We start from the raw sequence: 24653 nt of genomic DNA on the forward strand, positions 1-24653 counted from the left end.
GCAAGTTCTGTTGATATTTTTAACGGGGTCGATCTCTGAGAAGGTTTTCGTGTCTGTGCCATTTTTTTACTTTGGATTTTACGAACCCTGGTTTTAACGTCGTCTTCTCGTCTAAAAAATAACATTTGGAAGGACGGGAATTCATCTCCAGAATTGTTAATTACAATCGTTCGCTCTCCCACTTGAGAAATGCTACGTTTTGCATTAATCTTCTTTCTCCAAGAGCTCTCATTTGCATACTTCCATCCTCTTTCCAAACAACTCTTAACAATCTGAAATTTTATTGTTTTGTACCGTTTCTTATCAATCTAGTGACAACGATTAATACCAAACTGGTAACAAACCATATAACTCCTTGCTACAAGAGATGAAAACATTTCTTGTACGGGTGACAAAACTTAAGATTAGCTCCTTGTAAGCCATAGCTGTTCATTTCATCTCACCACAATCCACAAAACCACAATCCACAAACCAATCCACCAACTACAATCCACAAATCCACAAACCACAAACCTTTCCACAAACTACAATCCACAATTCCACAAACCACAAACCCTTCCACAAACTACAATCCACAATTCCACAAACCACAAACCTGTCCACAAACTACAATCCACAATTCCACAAACCACAAAAAAATCTTGTCCACTTTCCACACCACAGTCCACTTTGTGGATCCACACTTTGGTTTGCACAGCTACATATGCTAATTACTAGTAATTACATACATAATTAAACACGTGTTTCAGAATTTTTCATAATGATCAGTTGCAACGAAGTTATAACGTTATACGTGAGCGACAATTCGCATTTTTACAGCGAAATTTTAAGATCCAAATTCCCGCTTACGGATTATAACATGGTTTTCAGTGTGCATTTTGAAAAATCATGAAACGTGTGTTTAACTATTTACCTAAGGCTATATCATTCACAAGAATGCCTCAAAACTTAACCATAACTATAAACTACAGACCTGTCCACATTGTGGACCAGTCTGTGGTTTTGTGGATTGTAGTTATGGACTCCACAACTACAATCCACAAAACCACAAACTTTTCCACAAACTACAATCCACAAATCCACAAACCACAAACCCTTCCACAAACTACAATCCACAATTCCACAAACCACAAACCCTTCCACAAACTACAATCCACAATTCCACAAACCACAAAAATATCGTGTCCACTTTCCACACCACAGTCCACTTTGTGGATCCACACTGTGGTTTGAACAGCTATGTTGTAAGCGAAGTATTATGCTTATTTTTATAAAATAAAAGCTGTAATCCTATCATAAAAAATATTACAAGTTAACAAATTACTCATGTTTTATAAAAATTGTTATTTAATTCGACTTCCTCGCATATTCGGTTACAATCTATTAGCACATTTGTAAGAGTGTTTGTGTCTAGAAATGAATACTTTCTTGTAATAAATTCCTTTTTAAGTGCACACGTGCTTCTCTCCCCACTTTCACTTCCACTTCACTTTGGATCCCTCGAACAATAACAATTGCAAAGTTTCCAAAGTGTTGCGTCTGTAATTCAATAAAAGATTACAATTAGTTAAAATAGGGACTTTAGTCGAAGAGTGAGTAAAAGTTGGGTGTTACAAGTGGGCAGATTTTTATAGTCTCGTTTTCAAGGGAATTTTCCAAATTTTCCATTTCAGAGACATTTGTAACATCAATTAATAAGAAAATTATGCAAGGTTAAAATGATATTTTTCGCTACACCAGCAACAAAATGCAACATGAGTGCAAAAATATACAATAATTGATCCTCCATTTCAAGTGCAAAAATATACAATAATTGATCCTCCATTTCAAGTGCAAAAATATACAATAATTGATCCTCCATTTCAAATTTGACGTGGATTTCACATTAACCTAAATATTAGTGCAAATTAACCCAAAATACAAAAATTTTTAAATATCGTCAACCTCCAACAATTTCAGCCTGAAAAGATTAAATAATAATTTTCTTCTCAACTTCATTAAAAATATGACTTATACTGTTAGAAATCTGCTATTAAAATAATGCCAAGTTGTATTCATACAATACATGACTCTACCAAAGTGGTATTGATAAGTAATTCCACGTAGCAATAGCTCAGTATTAGTGTTTTCTCATATCGGTAGCTAATTTTACGAAACGGTATAATTTTAATTCCAATAGCAACTTTAACAACGAGAAATCAACACCTGTGTAAGTGTACCAGGTTTCAATTAGTGTAGGTGTTTATTCAACATTAAACTATTAGGTTCGACTTCCCAAGACAAGACAAGCACCTTATATTCCCATAAGTATTTATTTTCTTCGTATGCAAATCATACGACGTCAAAATCTCTCAAAATTTTTAAAGCCTTTGAAAATCGAAGAAAATTACTTGTTCTTGAAGGAAATACATTCCCGCTGACGAGAAACCACTCACCAATTTCAAGAACTCTTTGCCAGTCCCCGTTTCGGACAGAAGTGGCATTAATTAATCATCAAGATGCTTAATTAATTACAGAAGAGGATGGTAAATTCTCTCGCTTTCTCTCTTTCCAAATCTGACTTGAGTGGCATTACTGCGCTTGACTCTGACAGAACTGGGAACCAAATAAATATGCGTATATTTCTGAAATCATAATATTCACGTTTCAAATGGAAGGGCAGCCATTGTGCTAAATTTTAGTGCACTGGAAATAATTCGGCATCGAAACTGTGTTGACCTCTTTAAAGCCGATGTGATACCGATTGTGTAACTCAAATTGAGCAGTAAATTCGATTTACTCTTGCACTGGAATCAATCCATAACTACATAAATAAATTTTAAAAAACAAACTTAGGTGAAGGACGCGCTTAAAATATTAAAACAAGAAGCATTAAAAATGTCATAAATCGTTTAATATTTACTAACTTTTACTTCACCGGGGGCCCAACTAACACAGGAAAAAAGGTATACTTTCAAGGATTTGGAACAATTATACGAAATGCGTAATATGTATTTGTATATTAAACTTGCAAGATTTGAATGATTATCTTTCAATAAATCGCGACACCTCTTATAGAGGAAATTTGCTCATGTTCTGGCGTATTTTTAATAACTTCTGTAATGCTGCCCTTCATATTTAATCAAGTCGTTGGTTTAGCTACATTTATTATTGATTATCATTGCTTTGAAAATTTAACAGTTGGGCCCCCGGTGAAGTAAAAGTTAATAAATATTAAGCGATTTATGACATTTTTTAATGCTTCTTGTTTTAATATTTTAAGCGCGTCCTTCACCTAAGTTTGTTTTTTAAAATTTATTTATTTAATTATTTTTAGTGATTTGTGAACTTATATGCATAAAATCATATGCAATTATAAAATCTTAAACGTTGTTAATTCTCCTGTTTGTGGACGCTTGGCATACCAATTTAATTCCGCAGTGGGTGTGGATGCGTGGCATGCCAATTTAATCCCCCAGTTTCAAAATTTTAAGGATTGTTCTGTTCTGTCAAGGATGCCTTGACACTTAGCGATCTAATAATAACGTAATTCGATTGTCTAGCAACATTGGATATGTTGAGTATTGAATAGCGATGCTGAATAAACTATCACCGCACGTTAGCGACCAGTAACTTAACACGTAAATAGGTTGCCTAATGCAAATATTTCAAAAAGCTCTAATTCCGTCAGTTTTGATCCGATTAAGTCGAACAAAGGCTTACAATTTGCGTATTATCCTGGAGAATAATAAAAATGGCAAGCCCCCGGTCGGAAACACTTCCTTGATGCCAAGAAATGGATTTGAAATTTTAAGCATCGGACTTTCTACCTGAAGGAATTAGAATTTTTGAAAAAATAAAAAAAACGTATCTGTAAAACAGAATTCTCTGGTTTTTTTGTTTCAGCATGTTTTCCATGCAACGAACGGTTTGGGCGAAATCTCAGTGCGACCTTTTCAAAGTTGCAGCTGATTGCATACCTAGGCTTCGCCGTAACCATGGTGATCTTTTAACATGATCACCTTATGGTTACTTTTCCTTCACCTAAGAATAAATTTGAATTTTGTGACAATTATTGTTACTGTTTTAGTATTTTATCAAAATGAAATTCCCGTTACATAAGAATTTTGAATTGAAATAACTTTAAGTAACAAACTGCGAAATGTTCATTCGTGCCACGAATGTAACTGATTTAATTGTGACAGGAGGGCGCAGTACACCGGTTTGGTAACAATTTTCTGTTTAAAAATTATTCATGAAATTCAAATTCCTCATAAATTGCATGCGGACTCAGGTCAATTTTGAATTTCGTGGACAGTTGGCTAGCTTAGGAAATTATTACCAGATCGGTCGAATCGTATGGTTTGTTACTACCACATTGTTTACAGTGCAATTATGCACACACGGTTTTCACCCGTCATTTCAAGGAAATGTATAATTGATGGAGTTTCTTGGTCTCGGTTTCCTAAGCCTTCAAGCTTTGCCTTTACAAAAATTTATTCCTGGAATTTCTCTGAAACGTAAATTGTTTCATTTCCTACAAATAATTAATGATTTATTAAAGTTGAAAATAACATATGCGCCTTTTTGATAGGGTCATATTTTGAACGTAACATGGGCGAGATGAAACAAATCAGATAACCCTTTTTGCAAGACATTTACGCTGCAGATATTTAATGCAATTATGAGATATGATATTCAGAAATTTTAGGTTTTTGATTCAGATAAAGTTTTTTATCGGACATTTTTCAACGCATATTTTGTGTTCAGGGTAAATAAATTGAAAACTTTGCACACACTTTTCTTGTATCCCATCGGAATTTTAAATTTAACGGGTATCATGTTTCACGCAATTTTTTGTGACTTAATTTTTGAAATCGCAGGAACAAAAAAACATAAATCCTATAGTTTGTTCACATGTGGAAAATTGTTAGATATGTTCTACTGATACATATTTATATAACAGCGTCAGTCGTCACCAGTAATATATCAGGAATCTATAATTAACTTGAATCTAAAAATTTTAAAGTTTTTCTGAATGGCGTCTTATTTCTTAAATTACAAAAATAAATAGTATTAAATAAATACCAACACTTTTAATGTAGAGAATGCAAATCGAATGCTTATATTGCTATATTTTCAATTAGAAAATTCGTACTTTACCAAGGTTTGTACGTTTTCGCAAATATCAAAAACATCGAGGTGTTTACGTTATGTGTAAACTCTCATGTTTCAAAAATTAATCAAAAATCATAATATTCATAAAGTGTCTTATTGCTAGATTAAAATGAATGATTGTCCGCGTTTCTCTCCAAAATTTGAATTAAAAGAAAGTTCATAATTTATCTGATTCCGTTCACTTTCCATCAATTACATCTAAAAATAAATGCATTTATGTTTTCCAGGACTTGGACCTCTCGTTCAATCAATTATCTCGACTCAGCCCGGAAACCTTTGCCAATTTAATCTCTCTCGTGACTCTGCGAATCCGTGGGAATTGGCTGACTGGCTTGCCTGCGGAGCTATTTGGACCTCTGGCTCGCCTTGCTGTGCTCGATTTGAGTCACAATTTCATCGAAAGCGTCCCATCCACGGTTTTGAGACATTTGGAGACCAGAATTTCCACCCTCAAACTCGAAGGTAAGGCGAATTTTTAAACTCAAATGGTATATTCGAGCATTTAAATATATATTTTGACGAGTTCAATCATACAGCGAAATGACACATCGAGTAATGTTCTAGCATAATTTTTATAAAATGACACAAAATTGAATCCATATTTCATCAACGGTCGAATTTAATACTGAATTTGTTAAACTTAAAGAAAAAAGTCAAACTCAAAGTCTGCCGAAGAATGCTAAAATTCGTTCCTTGTTGTACCCTCAATTTGCACAGTTTTATATTCCTAAATCTTGAATATGTTTGGTCTAGTAACAAGCTTGAATTTAACATATTGTTTGTATATTATAGCAATAATTACGCTTTTTATCAAAATGTACCGTAAATACGCCAGTCTTGTTTTTCGGAATTATCGAAAAAATAATAATGTCGTAGATTCCGAAAATTATTTCCATTGTACAAATATTCATGAAATTTTGTTTTGTTTTGTTTGATTTTAATTTTCAAATCTTGGATGTAGTAATTGTACTTGATAACTTTGTAAGCACTGTGAAATTCGTAAAAAGTGCAACTTTTGACAACGAAGATAATTCTCTATTTTATTTTATTTCTCATATTTTAGTTCAAAAAATAGTAAAAACAACGATAAATTTTTCCCAAAAATACAAAATCGACTTTGCTTTCTTTCTTTCTCTCTATTCGCCTAAAACACATCCATACTTTCACCGCCACATTTTCCTTCCTTCCTCATCTCAACTTGATGATAAGGTTTAATTTAGGAGCCATTCTAGCTTCCCCCAGGAAGACCAGGACCCAGGACCCCCTTTAATTTAGCAAGTGGCGAAGAAGGCAAGTGCCAAAGTAGGAAGCATCTCGTGAAGAGAATGATAGATATGATGTGCCATTTCGCCAGAAAGTGTTCATCGTGTGCAAGACAATCACGTATTTTGGGCCTCTTCTCGCCCTCAAAGTCGTGGTGGTGGGAAGTGTGGTTTGGGTGGCTGGGTGCCAAACCGAAATCAAGGAGAAAGTGGAGAAAGTATGGAGGAAGGGATGAATATATGGAGAGATCGATCCTGATCCCATCGGCTTTTACACCCCAGCGCGTCCAACGAGAAAGAGGCACTCTAAAAAGTAATCTGTTGATAAATTATGTTTTTGAAAATTTGACAAGTCCAAAAAGTTTATATTATTGGATGAAATCATCATTTGGACGGCATAATAATATGCAAATCGAGTTTAAAATTTATTGGATTATACCTCCAAATTTAAAATCACGTCGTTAACGAACCTTAATGAATTGTTTGATTTTTTAAAGAAAATACTTTTTTTCATTGCAAAGCTTATGGCAGGCAGGTGTCTTCTTTTAAAAATCAAACCATATTATTACCGAGTCCGGTTGATAATTCATTCAAATTTGTGACCAAACGGATCACAACTTATTACTCATCAACCCAACGGAGTTTTATTTCAAGCTATGCTCAGCAACCTGTAGTTATTATTGGTAAATATCAAACACTTTCTTGTTTACCAAATCGACCCCAAATCTTTAGCATCGAATTTTTTAGAGTTTCAAATCATTAAGAAACTATTGCTGACAATGAATCTGACGATTAAAATTTGTCACCGTTCACAAATTATTCCCAATTTATTACCATACTCACGCCAAACAAAGCCTTGTATGCAATTATCCTACAATATGCAACTACTTTTTCATCAAATCGACCGCAAACTCTTACCAAAATTGTTTTACCCAATTCTTTACCATCGAATTTTTAAGAGTTCTTGTTCCATTCTTCCGCAGTAGGATAAGTAAAATGTTGTGAAACTGGGATCCGAACGGGGAATCACTGGGACCAGTTTGATCGCAGTATTTACATCATGCGAAAAATAAAATGAGAGCCAGCCAAGTCATGCACCAAACCGACAAACATGTCCGCATGCATCTTACTTACTGAGAGAGAAAGACTGCAAAATTCGGTCGGGGAGGAAATAAACTGCGAATTCGGGTCAACAGTATTCCCACCAAGGAGGAAAAATAACATGATAAGAGTTACGACGTTTTGTAAATATTGGGCAAACGTCTTCCGTACTTGGACTATTTTTTAGTTATTCTTATGTATGTTAACTTTGTCAAATATGTACTTTACGAAAATTGAATAACAATTGTTCCTATAATTTTGCCAAGATTGCAAAGGAAAATCAAGTTGCGTAATTTTCCTAAATCTACACTGATGTAAGGGATTTCCAGTGATTGTAAAATGGTGCGTCGTTTTTACGACTGATTTTTCTGAAAATCTCCAACTTGTATCTAACCTTGTATTTTGGTTATATCTCTCACAATAAAGTATGAAATGGAATTTACTAACAGCACATATTATTAGTTGGAGTTTCTTCAAGATAGAATTTCCCGATTCCTAATTATTTTCTTAATTTTCAATATTTCTGAAATTTGAATAACTAGTACGCCATAACTTTTAAGAAACAAAAATTTGATTATTTTGAACAAACAAGATTGTATTTGGTCATCAGATTATGCGAACTTTTGCGAAGACTGTAAGAGAAAATCAAGCAACAATTAAATCTATCCCAAACCTACATAGATCAAGGAAACCTCTTTATTAGCTCACCCTGCGTAGCATGAGAGCTATTGAATTCCTCTTGTCCGTCTGTCTGTCTGTTCACGAGTTTTTTGCATCAATTGATGCTAATTAATAAGTCCCACGACCATTTTAACCCTAATTTGTAGCACAATTCGTATCAAACAATCGTTAACGCAAAATGGTGCGAAATAATTGAAGGAATCGATGTATTCCGCACTAATGGTTAGGATTGACTGAAAGTTCTAGTCAGTCTTGGCTGACATATCTTAACCTCGAAATCGTGTCAAAATTTAGTCCCAATTTTAACCATTTCGGCTGCACCATTGGTGCAACATTATATCAAATTTCTGTTATCCCCCGTTTATTCTGTACCATTGGTGCAAAATTATATGAAAATTATGCATCCATTTTGTCCGCTTATTTTGCACCCTTGGTGCAAAACTATATCCTAATCATTATTCCAGGGTGAGCTACTTCTAACGTTACTACGGTTTATTTTTATAAAAGTGTAAGTATGCATGATGTTTTCAAAATTTATACCACAAGTATCAGTAAACATGTAAAATATGTCCCTTAGATGACCCAGTTAAGGAATATTTTGTAAAATAATCTTGTCAAAAAACATGCGTATTTCCTGGTCATCGTTACGAATAAAATCCCTCTCATTTTCAAACAAACGTTTCCTTAAATCTCGCAAAATGTCCAATAATTACGTTAACACTGTGCCATTTTGTCCGCAAATATGTCCCACTACGGTTAATCGATACACTCAATAATTCCCAAAAAGACGATGAAACTACCACTTTTTTAAACGGACATCCATCCTGCTAACCACCTCTCATGCAGAGTCGATCTCTTCCTCTTTTATCACTCCCTCGGGAACTTTCTCCAATTCCTGGAAACACACAGCGCGCTCTTTTCCTTTCTCTCGGCTCCACGGAAAAGAAAGTCACGCTGTTCGAACTTTAGCTTTCCACTCTCCTCAAACACATCAGTGAAAGGTCCTCTTTTTTGGCACAGTTAACGGCTCACAGAACATTAATTATACACTCCTTAATTCCATCTCCCGGGTTGAAAGGGCTTCACGGAATTCTAATTTGCAACCCGACATTTGTTTTAAGGGACCAATTCTCCCGGATCGAAGGAGAATGACATGAGTTCAATGCGGAGGTCTGTTTGAGGAGATGGGCACAATTCAAAAAAAGATGTACATGACTGGTTTACATGCACTTTGACGATTCCTTGTATGGACACTCTTAGAAAAGGGGGAAGAAAATTGGGGTAGAGAATTAGCAGATGAGTTAACTGATAGTAATTTTACAGGGAAATGGTAAATTGCAAAATTACCGGGTGTTGATAATTTGCAATAAATTCTGTGCTATGAATTTGTCTAATTTCGATACCAATCTCCTGTTTTGTTAAAAATTTTGAAACTAGTTGCGTAAAAGATTTACTTCGAGGAAATTCCAATTCGCTACTTTAAATACAAATGTATTTTGTAGCAGATTGTCATCTGCTACTTGCAAATTCAAATTTTCCAATATTTGATTATTAATTATTAACTTTTTGTAATGACACGTGACACGTTTTCCGATATCAATATTCTTCCCAATTTGGTTTACATTGTCCCTAAAATTTTTAAGTGTGCCTCCCAATACACATTATTTTACATAGCCATTCAGCACCCTAGTTTTCATTCCGATCCGATGGATTGCACACTAACTGTTACTACACGAAATTTCCTTGCCATTTCCAGCAGGAAAATTGGTGCAGTTTCTTTTATCGCTTTGTGTCCCCTTCTTTTTCTCTTCTTGTAAAGTCGTCGTTTTGGTGTTGGAGTGCGAAAACGGAGAGGAATTCAAACTGCGAATTTATTTCCTGTCTCGAGTTCTTCTTCTTTTTCGCAATGTTCCGTATTTTGAGTAGGATTAGAGTTTAGGGAGAAGAAGAAGGGGAAGTGAAAGTGGAGAAAGTGGCGACAGGAAATGGATGAATAGATGGATTGCAGCACAAGTCGGTCAGAGGACTTAACAAGGAGATGAAGAATCAGAATTTTTTTACGCCTTAAGGGAGAAGGACCGTGCAGAAATGGTGGCATAATTTTTTTTCAGGGAATTATAAATGGTCTTGAACCGTACTTATTTCCATAGTCAATGCTTTTTCCAATTAAAATTTGGTAAAATATAATATCAATCGGTAACGGATTATTTTTGATTTTCCTATTCATAAACTCCTTATTTACCTATAAATAAACCCCATTTACCGAAGAACGTCAGAAATGTGATACAAAACAGATTGATAGCATGTTGAGAAGAATTACATATATTCAGTATTGAAAACAGCTTCTAATATTTATTGGGTTAAATTTGCAAAAAATTGTATTTTTTGGAAATAATTTTGAATTTTAGTCCTATTTTGAATTTTTGAAAGTTTACCTAAACTTTCAACTACTTGCGTAATTTCAAAATAAATTGTTGTCTTTGAATTAGTAATTAGCATGCTACATTTATAAATGATTACTCTTAATACTCCAAATCCTTATTTTGCATCATCATAACTCATTTGGCACATTTGCGAAATAAAACAATATCCAATTGCCCGGAACAAAATTATCATGCGACTAGTCTTGAAGATGAAATTGTGTCCGAATCTATTTAAAATTATGGTCTATTTTTTGGACTATGTATGTAGATACTTTTGTACAAACATATTTTCTATTCCCCACAATTTTTAATGTGCTGAACGTGGATCTTAACTAAAATTAAACTTACTCAACTTTCAAAATTTTTATTAACGGCGTCGGTGTTTTATATTAATTAATTATTTTCAAAGTATTTCCTTCGCAAAATTGTGTGAATTTTCTATGTACATTTAAGTAATATAGTTCCGCTATTCTGAATAACTCGTACACGAGTCAGCTAAGAAATCGGCGTAAACAGTGTATAAGAATGCAACTCGAACCTATTCGATAAAGGGTCGCCTTGTCATTTTACTTTATTTCGGTTGACAAATGTGGTCCGTATTTCATTTACCGGCGTGCTTTCTCTTCCCCTTTCTATCACAATTTATCCCTTTCTTCACCCATTGAGGCTGAGCAGGAAGAACGTCATCAATTCTGTGTGTGTCCAGCCCAAGGAAAACTATCTACCATTTCTACCCCTAGAATTAAGAGCACTAATGAAAAATCATTCCCAATAAAAATCTCTTGGTTCATCAGCATGTAAAAATTATATACAGTTTTGGATTCTATTAATGTTTAAAAGATTTTCTAAAAACTGAATAAATTTTGTATAAATTCGTTTTGATAATAAAAGCCGTTGAAAACATGCCACTAGGGTTTGGATTTTTTGTAACTCGAGGCAAAATCCAAATGTTTCTTTTTTAATTAGGAAAATGGAATACCTAAGTTTTTTGCTGAAACAAATTTTAATTTCGTGGAGGCACAAAAATTTCAACAAAATAAAATCTTACTTTCACTTTATGCAAATCGTTATCAAAATTAAGCGAGGGGTAAAAAAAACAAAAAAAAACATATCTTTCCTGTACATCCCTCCCGTCTGGTCAGAATTGATCTCGCTCTTCATTTCTGCGTTCCTTGTGTGTGCACTGTGCGTCTCGCCAAGATGAAGTTTGAATATAGAACAGGCCTCGAATTTGTTCTTCTGCAAGGGAGCTAATCCAATTGAGTATCGCGCAACGTGACACTCGTTCAAATTTCACCTTGGTCGGTTCCAAATAATAAAGGATACAGGAGAAGCGTGCTTTCTAGTTTCCATGCAGGGCACACCCTCCGCTCAAAGTGAGATATGTACGAGACCGGCACCACCACCCGAAGAATTGTTGGGCGAAATTATTAAAACTGGAAGGGTGCGAGAAAGTGGGAGAAATTAAGGTTTTTTAGGACTTTCTCCAACCCGAAGGAATCAAAATTTGTAAAAAATTAGGAGCAAAAAAATCGCAAAACTCCTCCATTCAAAAAATCAAATTTAATTTACTCCTGCTGTTAAAATTCCTATTTTTTAAATTTAAATACTCTTTAAATTTTATAAGCTGGATTCCCGCAAGGTTTCAATTTTTTAAAGGTTTCAGAATTACGTTGGGTTCTCCAAATTTCTCCTCTTTTTTAACCATATTCCAAATTTTTCTTAGATGAGGCTATAGTTACTACAGAAAAAAAATCATATAAGTAAGCATTCACTACGGTTTTGAAAAGCTTAATTTTTTCAGATCTAGGTCAATTTCCATCCGATTTTAATGAAATTAGTGCCCAGAGTTAATTATGGCAAATTAGAATTGAACTGCCGAACGGGAGGCTAAAATGTTTACCTGTTTCTGAGATATGCAACAAAAACACCATCAAAAATGTGTTTTTAGGAGATACTGGAGATGCTGGAAATATTTCTTTTTAGGAATATTGCTTTTTAGGAGATGCTGGAAATATTAAAATTCTATATCCTTCACTGGAGAAGAAATTTATTAAATACTTATTATCGCTCTTCTTAGTCTCATCTAAGTTTTCCTTTTTTGGGTTTCTTTTATTATAGTTAGTAAAGGCAAAGGGTCTAAAATAAAATTTTTAGCATTTTAAACTTCTGAATTCATTTTAGATGTACCTCGTCTTCGTTGCAACGTTGGATAAATATAGTTCAAATTTCAAATAAAGATTTAAAACAGTAATTTAAGGAAATTTACCAAACTAAACATTTTCATTTCTGCCTCCTTTTCCCCGAAATTCGGACTGACACGATAAAAACATTTCTTTACTGGGATTTTAAAGGAGGCTATTTCTTGTGAACTCTGGCCTCCTGTGATCTGCTCACTAATTCTAATTCTAAGTGATATCAAGCTCCCTTCTTCTGAAGAGAAAGTGCGTGCACGTTTCTTTGAGAAACGTGGGCTCTGGCTGCTTTTCAGCTAATTCTTCCCTCTCCTGGCAGACTGGTCTTTGATTAATATTCTATTTATCCAACTACTAAACCTACCTTCAACCTGGATGTGTAAACTCAAAATAGTTTGGTAACAAAATTGCAACCGAAACGGTAATAAGAATTTCAGCGAATCTGAAACTTTCTACATACCAAACTTGTAATATGTAAGTTCGTGCTGGAGGGTGGCGAATTTGAATTTCGCGCAAATTACTGTTACCGCTCGGTTGTAATTCTATTACCGGCCTACGAATTTTGGGCAAATGGGTTGGAAGAAATACGTCTCGAACAACATTTTTCATCCTGTGCCAAATTATAACCATGCCCGTTATTTAGAGCACATTCACATGCACTTACTTTTCCAAATTTTCCATCAAGCCCGCTTCCCGGTGAATATCCTCTTTCAATAACACGTCGAATAAAACCTGCCCCGTTTCCGTTTCAACTTTCTCCATATCCCGTTTCATTTTGCATTTTAAGATTTTACTTTCTCTCTTCCACTTTCTATCCTTCTTTCAGTGGGGCGGAAGTGGGCGAAATAATATAAATATTCTCCGTCTCCTTCTTCTCTCATCTCATAATGGGGAAGGAGGTAAAAGGAGAAGAAGAGGAGAAAGCATATCCAATCCAGAGAGGAGAAAGTAAAGTAAAAGTTTCTTAAGATCCAGTTAAATCTCCTCCGTGTCCTGTGCTCCAAAGCCTTTGATCATCCTTCAACACAACCACTCTCACTTTCCTCCACTCACTCACTTCCAATTCCTGCCTCTCCGTCTCGGTAAGACGTTATCCATCCATTTACTTATCCACCTGATGATATGATATGAAGCGGGCATGGTCATGGTGTTGTAGTAGAGATGTGCATCTCTATATCAGCTTAGTTTATCTATCTGAGAAGTCTGGACACGTGGTAGGGTCGTGTTCTGAAAAGAGAGGAAACATTATGTCGGAAATCGATAAATATTTTTTTCCAAAAGAAACACGTTTGTAATTTTATGAAGAATTGAATTACTACGAGATTTTTTACATAATTTGATAAAAATCTCTTTCATGAGTCGCTATTATAATCATCTATGTGATGGGTCATATAATCTATGGGTGATTTTATGTATGCAATAAATCTCAGTAATTTTAGTAAATTAATAAAATTCTGCAATTCGGGAAATATTTGCATTATTATAGTTGTCCAAAAATCAAATGGTAATACCAATTTACGGCGAGATATATTTCCACAAAAAATATAATCAAATTACCAATTATAATTTATTATTTGAGTACAAATTATCTATATACAAGCATATAATTAATAATAATTTATATGTAACGTATATAAACGTGCTCCCACCATAACTCAATAACCCACAATAACATCTTATCCTTATATCCAATATCTCCCACAATGACCTTATTATTCTCAAACGCTCTTAAATTATTTTATTAAATATTTACGACCGTAATGCTTTACAAACATTACTACCAATCCGGTAGTAGTATGTTATTACCAAATCAATACCAGTACGGAGTATATCTGTGACTCTGCCAAATTTTGGACAATGTGCAATTATCTATGTACGTATTTGGATATATTTGTACCTTTTTGCGAGCCTTGATGCCATTAAGGAACATTTTGCAATGTAAAATAGCCTTTAATTTAGTTTAGGTGACATGTAGGCCTCCATATATTTATAAATTGCATTTACCCATTAAAAATTGCGGGTACATTGTACATTACAGATTTCACGATATCTTCGAGTGAAATTCGTACATATGTACCTTCACGTTTAACTTGATTGAGTAGTCCGTAAAATATTCGGTACTTTACGTTTTAAATATTTATGAAGGGAATAAGAAACTCAAAATTTAATTATTGTCTCATAAATATTGAGTCGTTAGGGACACCTCGTATTTCTTTGTAACATGTATTAACCACATTTTACAAAGGTGCATTGAACCTAACTATATGAATATTGCACATTTTGCGAGTTTTGCTGAGTAACCTAATTACACGAGCGTTACATAATTCTTAGCCTGCACTAATCCCGTTCCCGCCTACACTTATGGGGCGACGTGTCCAATTTCTAGGGGCAAGTTTTAATTGTTCTGCAGTCTGTAAAGGGTTCATTATCATTTGTTCTGTGAGATAAGAGTTGTCCAAACTAAGCTGAGAGGCGTGGAGGAAAACCAACAAGTTAAACTTTCTCTTTTCGAGAAAGTGGCAGAGAAAGCACGACACTGTTTCAAAAGTGTTTCGTGACTCTTATTAATTCCGTTGTGCTAGGATGTGGGGGATGAAGATGTGAAAGGTCACGTATTTTTAATGGATTGGCAAAGTCTGGCTGGAGCTCATTTCGTAACACTGGAAGTGAAACTAGACGGAAAAAGTTGTCATATCCCGAGCCCGATGTTTCAAACCGGTGTCGGTTATCGGAGACAAATAATTTACTAAAGTGCCATTTTAGTATTGAACAAATTTCGGTGATTTTAAGATAAAAAATCATTTTGTCCGTAACAAAAATTCAAATTTGCCACCATACTACATGTGTATAGAATAACTTTCTAGAGGATGGAAACAAATTTATATTTCACGCTTTACAGAGACGTAAACAATTTTACCACATTATTTACTCCATATTTCATATATCGTTATTTACATCTTATTTGGCTTCAGTTTCACCTTCGTCGACATCAATTCGGCATTATTGGTGTATTAGCTCTATTAACAGAGCCGGCAATAGCGTGAAAATTGAGATCCGCAATTTTCGACAGGTTATGTAACCGAAATTTATTTAGTTAATATACATTATGAAGTGGTTTGAACTTGGGAAAATGATTATCTCGATGATTAACAGGAAAGAAATACACCAAATATACAAGTTTGGCGGAAGAATCACGTAAAATTTGGCCATTTTGCTTAATTGTTTCTGAGAGTGTACCAAGTCAAATACAGGAAAAAATCTACGTCGATTTATTTATTAACATAATGTTCAAATTTTTTTTAATGGCGTGGGGATCATATAATTTTTTTTAATCTGGCAATATTCCTGTAATTCATTTTTCGTTATAAATTAAAGAACACTATTTACTTATGAAAAGTTATGAATCGTCTGACAGAATCAGTAACTTTGGCGAAAATTGTGCAAAACTTGTTTAATATATTTTTTGTATCCAATTTTCAAAGAATATTGATCCATAACCCCCGCAATTCTTTTTCGTTCCGTGACATTTACATATTTCTCAAATTTTATTTTACAGATCTAGTCCTAATGTTCACCCTATTATTTCCGCAATTTGCCTAAATTCCACAATTCTGGTTGGGTCTAATGAGACTTGCCGGAAAATAATAATTCCCCAAATTACATATTAGCACGAATTTCGTATAATTTTTCGCATAAAATAAAATCCTAAAACAATTCCGTTTTACATGTGCTTGATTTTGTGGGATTCAAATTCCTTGAAAATTCATCACGTTGTGGTTACGCATTGAGGTTAAATAATCTCGATTCCATACTTTCATTCAACATCAGATCGAGAAATGGGCACGTTTTTCTGGCCGAACAGTGCCATCAAGTGGGAATTCTGCCTGGTTGGAATTTGAATTTGATTTCTGAAACGGTATAAATGGGATATTTTCCACGATGGTGATGGCGATGACAGTAAAAGTTGTACTTGTTCTTTCCCCTCCTCGGTAATAAACAACACGACATTAAATTTTACAATGGGAACGAGCTCGTTTCATTCCTTCGACTCAATCACAGAGCACAATTCATTCAGCCAAAGTTACCAGTTTACCAGCCACTCCGCTTATTAGGCAATCACCATCCTCGTTCGGGACACTCTTAGAAATTGGATAAAAACATCATGATTTTCGGGATGATTGCGGGTAGAAAGTGGATTTATTTATGGTCTGTATTAAAATTAGACCTTTTCCATGTGTTTCTTGTGCAAAAAAGGTCGAATTATAAAATACCAACCATAATGACAACATTTACCAAATTATTTAGGGTGTTTCCACTCATTTGTAACATTATTTCACATGCAGCAGGATAATTCTAAAACTACAAGTTAACATAATTTTGGTATTAAATTGCTAAGTTGTGTTACCAACTTTGCCCTCATACTTTTGAAAATTTCAGGAAATTAAGCCTTCTACTTATCCCTCATTTTGAAGAGTGTGCCAGCTCAAAAGGGAGAAATGCTTTACAACCGAAACTAACAATAAAGTTTACTTTCCCACACAACACACCCTCCATTTCATTCATACGCATCGACACAATTTCGGTCCAATTGCGATTCAGAATTGGTTTGTGTATCCCTTATACGCACAAATTGGAATTTGTATAAACTAAACTAATCTAAAAGTTTTGCTTCGGTTACTTACTTTATGCAGTGAATTGTGCTGGATAAATTGGCTTAATAAACACAACATCATGTTAGCTGATGAATTCGAGTCGTGTTTATTTTATGACGAACTGTGCGTAAAACATGTTATTGATTTACTGGAGGAGTGGGCTCACATTTCGTAAAATTTTTGCGGAATTTTTTGTAATGCATACTGACTCATAAATTAAAACTCGTAAATTGTCATAAATTCACATGAGTGTTTTTAATGTGTGAAACCTTTGAATAATTTTGTGAACGGATACACAAAACACAGCGATATGTGTAATAGGTTTCCGATACATTTGAAATCTGAATTTTTATAATCTTCACTTAATAAATTTGTAGAAATTTTTGTAAATTTTTTACGTGACTCGACTGCTCATATTTATTTGAGTGTCAATCTTTTGTATAGTATGGATGCCGATAAGTTAAAAATTGGAAAGTTTACCGCGTATAACATGCCAAAAGATTATTAATTTAGATCACGATATTTCCAAACTTGAGGATTATCTGCATCCTTATGAATTTTATTCAATTACAAACATTGACTGATTTTATTCATATTTAAAAAGTCATGTTTTTTGTCTTATTTGTAACTAATCCGGGAAAGATTTAATGTGTGAAATTAATTTCGAGTCGTTGCTATTTTCCTTCCCTCCGAAGCACTATTACGGATAACCCGTCAAGTTCAGAACTATCAATAAATCATTTCAGTTTCATTCCCCAATCGTGAATTACGATCTTTAAGTCGAGGCCAGACTCTGTAGTTGTTTTATTCCTGCTTTATTACACCCTATCCGTACAGAATACGGTCGTCTGGGCTTCACTCTAAATAAAATGGTAATAAAATTGTCACCAAAGTTCACTTTTCTTCATTTAAGTTTATTTTAGTTTTTGGTAAAATATGGCAGACCTGTAAGCGGAGAAAGTTAAAGTATTAAAATTTGAGAAATTCATAGTTTTATTAAAATTATTATATTTCATGCACTTGTTCAAATGAATTTAGTTCAATTTATGAAAATACACTAAAGGTGAGGTGGTTTAAAGGACTCATATTTAACATTTATTGGTGTGAACGGTAGTCAACATTTATATTTTTTGATGGTATTTGACGTCATTATGAAACATTTAAAAAATAAATGAACCAAAACTTGATAATAATAGATTGGTGGACCCATGTGGACTTGCCCATGATTAGTATTCTTCAATTAGCGGAGAATTTTTAAGTTGCGCAGCTCATGTTGTTTTATAAACTGCATAAAATTAAATAAATGAGCAGATTTTAGGTTCACTCTGAGTGAAAGTGTTTCATGTATTCTTGACTTTTTTATTTTTCTGTTAATTTCTCCTTATGTTACATAAGTGTTGTTGCAGAATTAATGTATTTACTGTTAATTACAGTAATAGTAATTATGCATGTACATATTTCTTCACTTGGTGATGTGCATTTATAACAAAGTGAATGAAACTAGGTTCTTTAAACGCCTCATGTTACGCGTAGTAATCAAGCAGAATTTATCATTTTAAATTTTACGAACTTTTGATGTCATGAAGAAATATTTATAATATAAAACAGCTAGAATTTTAAGGGTTCAGGAACAAATTAATTAATACCAATCCGGTAGGAAGTTATTACCAACTCAATACCGGTCGGGAGTATAGATATGTAACTCTACCGGATTTTTAATAGTATCGAAATTGTACGTTATATGTACATAGTGTAATTTCAAGTTTTTTCAATTTATGTTTATCACACGCTTGGTGATAACAATGGATATTTATCATTCACCTACTTATCTCGCTAAAATATCCCATCCTCCATCATTTCCCTCGTGACTTCGATAAGCCTCTCCTTAACCGTGTTATTCGTCCCAGCCCCCGAACACAACTCGATGAATGCCTTCTTGACATCTTTGTCGCCTTCCATGTCCTCCCAGTCGGTCGCTTCGCCCTCCTTGAGTATCATAGGGATACCCATCATGGCCATGTAGTAGCCAAACAGCTTTGCTCGGTGGAACCGAAATCGGAGTGAATCCATGCAAAATCCGGGTAGCGTTGGTGTCCTCAATTTTGCACAAACGCCGTTGAACGTGTCGTGGTAAAGCTGGAGGAGGTCGTCGAGGTATTTCCGTCGGAATTCTAGGGTCGTGCTAAGATAGAAGATGTACTGGAGGTCGGTCATAACACAAGCTTCGCCTGGCTTCTGGAGGTCGATAAGAATTACTTCCACGGGTTTTCCGGTCCCGGGGTCGTATCGGAATAGCATATTGTTACTCCAGACGTCACCGTGACTTATGATCCGCCAAGGTTCTGGGGAGTAAGGAGGAAAAATTAGTTGAAATTTCGGTTTGTCAACTGAGCAATATTGGTATTGCTAAGAATAAAATTTTTCAAAAAAAGTGTGCTCAGAAACATGATCTCAAAATTAATCCTATACATATGTTAAAATATCGGTTCGGTATGTACCTAATTACCTTCTTAGAAATCCAGTATTCAAATAATACCAGGCGGTATTCATATATGACTACCAAGTTGGTATTGATAAATAATACAGTGTAGTAATAACCCGGTAATAAAGTTTTACAATATTGGTATCAAATTTTTACTGACCGGCATAATTTTAATACCAAGTGGGAGCAACTTTAATACCAAGAAATCAATACCAGCATGACTATACCGGATTTCTAATTTACATATATGCGTCGGACGAATACCTATTAATTCTTTTACCTGGATTTTCTGCATCTCTTCCAAACTTATCTGAGGACGTTACACGCATAAGTTTCTCAAATCCTTCCGCCGTACCACTTCCCGTAAACATGCTAGATATCCTGTCAATCATGCCAGAAAACTTGTCTGCTACAGCAGTATAGGCATTTTTAGGGCCAAACTCTTTGTCATAAATCCCCTTCGCTTGTTCCAAATTAGAGCGGACGACATTGCTAAAAATTGCAACGTCTTCTTCCGACATGTTGGTCACAAAGCAAGGAAATTTCTGTGTAATATTTTCCTCCACGTGATTCCGATACGCCCAACTCACCGAATGCACTTTGGCCAAGGCAGAGATGACGAGTTTCATGTGGTCAAGGTCGAGTGGTTGGCGACGGTCGGTCATTCGAAAACCGTACGTTTTTCGGAGGTCTTCCATAATAAGAAAGTTATCGAGTGAGCTGATCAGTCCGGACTTTCGAGCCTCACCTTAAAATCAGAACACTTTAAAATGCTGACGTTTTTTTGCATGAAATGACTAACCTTCCTCCGACTGAAAATCGATGCATTCGCCATACACGAATTTCGCATAGGGCAACTTGACAGCTTCCTCCTTATCCAGACCAAAAACTTCTTTTTGCATTCGACTCAATGCCGGCATCCATTTTGAATACACTTCACACTCTTTGAAAAACAAGTTCATCTTGTTGGTCAGTTCTTGTCGGGAGGGGTGGTTCGGATAGCATTTGATTAGAAGGTGACGCTTAGTTCCGTCCGATAAGTTGACATCAACAGAGTAAATGATACTTGCATAATTATCCCCCAGTTTCGATCCAGGGGTGGCAAGATAGGAAATAATTTCCGAAACAGAACCTCCCTTCGCCTCCATTTTTAGGGCATTTTGCAAAAACTCGTTAGTAATTAGGTCATTGCAGTTCGTTGTGGGTAAGTCGGTGGGGCTGGTCGATGGGTCCGTTTTTTCATGGGTGGGAGACATGATCGAAATGTGAATGATAAGCACAATATCAAGTTAGATACTGGCACAATGAGCAACTTTGCTAAACTACTGACAATATTTGGCAGCATGCGAGTTAAATACATAAATATTCAGCGTAAGTATAATTATTATCTTCAGATTTAACCATGTACATAATTTGTTTATGATTCAATTGCATTGGTTTGGTGTACTGACTGATCTATGATTAAAACAACCTTGACCATTATGAAAGATGATGCAGCTGGATAGATATGTATGAGAAACGCCAGATCACATGAGTAGCATTGAGTAAAATTTATCATGTGAAATTGTAAAAAAAACTTACACGCTTATTGTATAATATTCATTACATAAACACCATTTAACATAGATGATCTTTTTACATAACTCAATTTCATATAAAAGCCAAAACTGATGATTGGACAGGCCATAATCATGCATACAAAAACCAATGGACCTTTGGACATGTTCTAGTATCTCATCAGTTTATTTACTATGTAAAATCTGTTTAAAAATCCGAACCAGTTGAGAAACTTTACATAAAATATCGAGGAAATCAGCGCAAAATAAAGTCAAGTTATTTCCTTTGTAAGAAAAACTTTTACCTGATCAATGCATTCTCAGAAAGGCTGCAGCCAGCAGACAATTTTTTGTGCAAGAATTTTTTAAGTATGCAGTATTCCAGGGAAAGTAGAAAAATCGAGATGAAAATAATAAGAAAGTTTTTATTAGGAGATATGTCCAAGGTTTGGTCAAAGTACTCGCCCCGTCCGCCACGACGGAGACGTAGGATCCACACTAAATAATTTGGTGACAATTTGTTACCGAGTTGGGACAATTTTTGTGAAGAATTAATTAGATTTAATACGACATGCAGATAACAACATTTGTTAAAAAATTACTTCCATTCGGTAAAAATTTCGTTACTAAATTACAAAATTATTTATCTAGTACACCGTGTACACGTGAAAATTCATTCAAATTTGAATCTATCATTATTAAGGGTGCACCAAGATTTTGTCGTATTTATGCCCCTGTCATTTTAAAGCAGCGTCATCGTCTCCTGTCCATATCGTCCAGTCGATTTGATTCCCATTGTTCTCTCCCCATCGCTGACGAGACGACTACTCCTCTTCCTCCGTCCGTCGGTGGATTGGATAATCTCACTAATTTGCTTACTTAATCCAACCACGTGCAACGAGGGTACACTTCGGTAGGCGAAACTACTGTCCAGAGTTGGACAACAATGACATATCGTCAGCCGAGAAGAATAATAATGACCACGTATAACATTCCATTCGGATGGAGAGTCTCTAATTTGGGACCATGTCATCCGTGGTATTATGGAAAACTTACTCCTGTAAATCAATCTCTGGCAGTAAAAATAATATCGCGACTGGGCCGAACCTTAATGATGAGACGGTTGATTTCGCTTCATTTGTAACCGTGAGGTCCAAATGATGCACGTTTTTGATATTGTTTTTCGTGAAGGAGAAAATCCACCAAAAATTTTGTAAAGTACGTTTTTGATACGACGTAATAATTTCTATGATTTTTATGAATACTTTGATTTGAAATTATGACGTAATTAACGGAGTTGGTTGACAATACTATCTTGTCCAAAGTTTTTTTAAATTGGTTGCACAAATTTGTAAGTTTAAGGATTTTACAATGTTACCAAAGGGGATTGAATGTTTTATTGAGAATTTATTGAGAACATTAACTAAACAAAGCCGTATGTAGATCGAGGTCAAAATCTTTTTCAATTTAATTGCATTTAAATCCATCTTTACATTCTAACTTTGCTTAATGGCATCTAAGGCTTGCATAAGTTTTGCGTGATATTGTGTTTTAAACGCCTTGAATTTCATATGATTCGTTGTAAATTTGAAACTGTGTGCATTTCAGATTTGTAGAGGACTTTCTCCACTGAAAGTATTTCGTATTGATCAAAGTAGAAATCACCCTGATTTGAAAAAAACGCATCTACTATATTTATTTTAAATCAAATTTCCACATAAAATGGTAAACGGCGTACAACTAATATTCCCACATTTGCATAACCCAACTCGTAAGGTTCATTTGTTTCATTGAATTCGATTAATTTGATTACTATGACGTGTTAATTGAACCGAAATTATAATTTTAATTAATAAAATTACTTAATTAATTGGTAAAAATTCCGTTACAAAACATCTCTTCACCAAAATTATCGAAACCCTTCGTTAACATCTCCTTGGCCACTCTCATGGCCAAACCATAAGAGGGGATTCTCTGTTCTTCCTCTTTGAGGGCCCCATCTCGAGCATTCGAGAGTACTTGAGGTCAATTGTTCCAATTTCACGTTTTACCATTCTCTTGCTAATTCGAAATTTGTTTCACTCAGATATACCAAAATGGTATAAAATGAGCAAACTAAACTGTAAAACATGTCACTCGCGGATCGGACTTCGGCAGCACCGACTAATTTGTCGGTCATGCAATCGAGCCCACCACAAAACCTGCCACCCACTCGTCGGATCTTTACAGTCGGGATATTCAATCTCAAACGTGAAACCCGATTGGATTTGCCCTATCTGTGACGAAATTCCGGGTCATCTTCTTGGCGACCTTGACTTAATAGAGGATGGACTATTTGACGATAAAGTTCTGGATGATAAGACAACAGGAGAAAGGATAGTTTGTGAACGCATTCCCGCACCGGCGTTCACAAAAGGTCAGATTTACGGCCATATAAATATAAACAGCCTGATTGGGAAAATTGATGATATGCGAGAATTCCTCAATGAAAATAATTTTTCTTTTTGTGGAATCACGGAGACACGCTTACACGAAGGAATTTCAACTTCGGAATGCCAAATAGAAGGCTATCGATTCCTTCGCTTCGACCGCACATCGCGACAAGGAGGAGGATCCGGCATGTACATACAAGAAAATCTTCGATTTCTTCCTCTTCACTACGACGTTGCCTTTCCACATGAAGTGGAAATTAACATAATTCAACTTTTTCAAGACTTCTCAAGACCACTCATTATATTAATTTACAATCCTCCACATATCAACAAAATGGATTTTATCGAATGTTTTGAATCGTTGTTACATTTAGTTATTAGAGATAAGACAGATTATGTCGCCTTAGGTGATATAAATATTGATTTATTAGCCACTTCGTTACAGAGCTGTAGATTAAATAGCTTAGTTAACAGTGTAAACTCAATTCAAATAATTAAGGAACCAACAAGAGTCACTCTTACGTCACAGACTCTTATTGATCACATTTATGTTTCCTTTTCTGATAAAATTAGGCAGGCAGGTGTCTTCTCCGTTACCACTTCAGACCATCGGTTTACATTTTTTGTTAAGAGAAATAAGCAAGTCAAAAAACCGTCAAAAATAATTGAATTTCGTTCTTTTAAGAACTTTGATGCACAGATGTTAGGTAAA

At 34.9% G+C, this 24653-nt stretch overlaps 2 protein-coding genes across 2 annotated transcripts in view; one reads left to right on the top strand and one right to left on the bottom strand.

Annotated features, from left to right (window-relative positions):
* The window catches only part of LOC110853554 (protein artichoke), a 189616-nt gene that overhangs the window by 145724 nt on the left and 19239 nt on the right, over positions 1–24653 (top strand). The window contains exon 10 of the mRNA XM_035854247.1: positions 5385–5619. Within this exon, the coding sequence (XP_035710140.1) occupies positions 5385–5619 (235 nt within the window). The remainder of the gene's footprint in view (positions 1–5384; positions 5620–24653) is intronic.
* On the bottom strand, positions 18802–21288 carry LOC110853295. Its single transcript, XM_022101546.2, has 3 exons — positions 20756–21288; positions 20234–20701; positions 18802–19813 (listed from the first exon to the last, which is right to left on the bottom strand). The coding sequence occupies exons 1-3, from the start codon at positions 21207–21209 to the stop codon at positions 19305–19307; spliced, it is 1431 nt and encodes a 476-aa protein (XP_021957238.1). The 5' UTR covers positions 21210–21288; the 3' UTR covers positions 18802–19304.

The sequence above is a fragment of the Folsomia candida genome, unplaced genomic scaffold (genome assembly GCF_002217175.1).
Source record: "Folsomia candida strain VU population unplaced genomic scaffold, ASM221717v1 Fcan01_Sc008, whole genome shotgun sequence".
Classification (NCBI taxonomy): domain Eukaryota; kingdom Metazoa; phylum Arthropoda; class Collembola; order Entomobryomorpha; family Isotomidae; genus Folsomia; species Folsomia candida.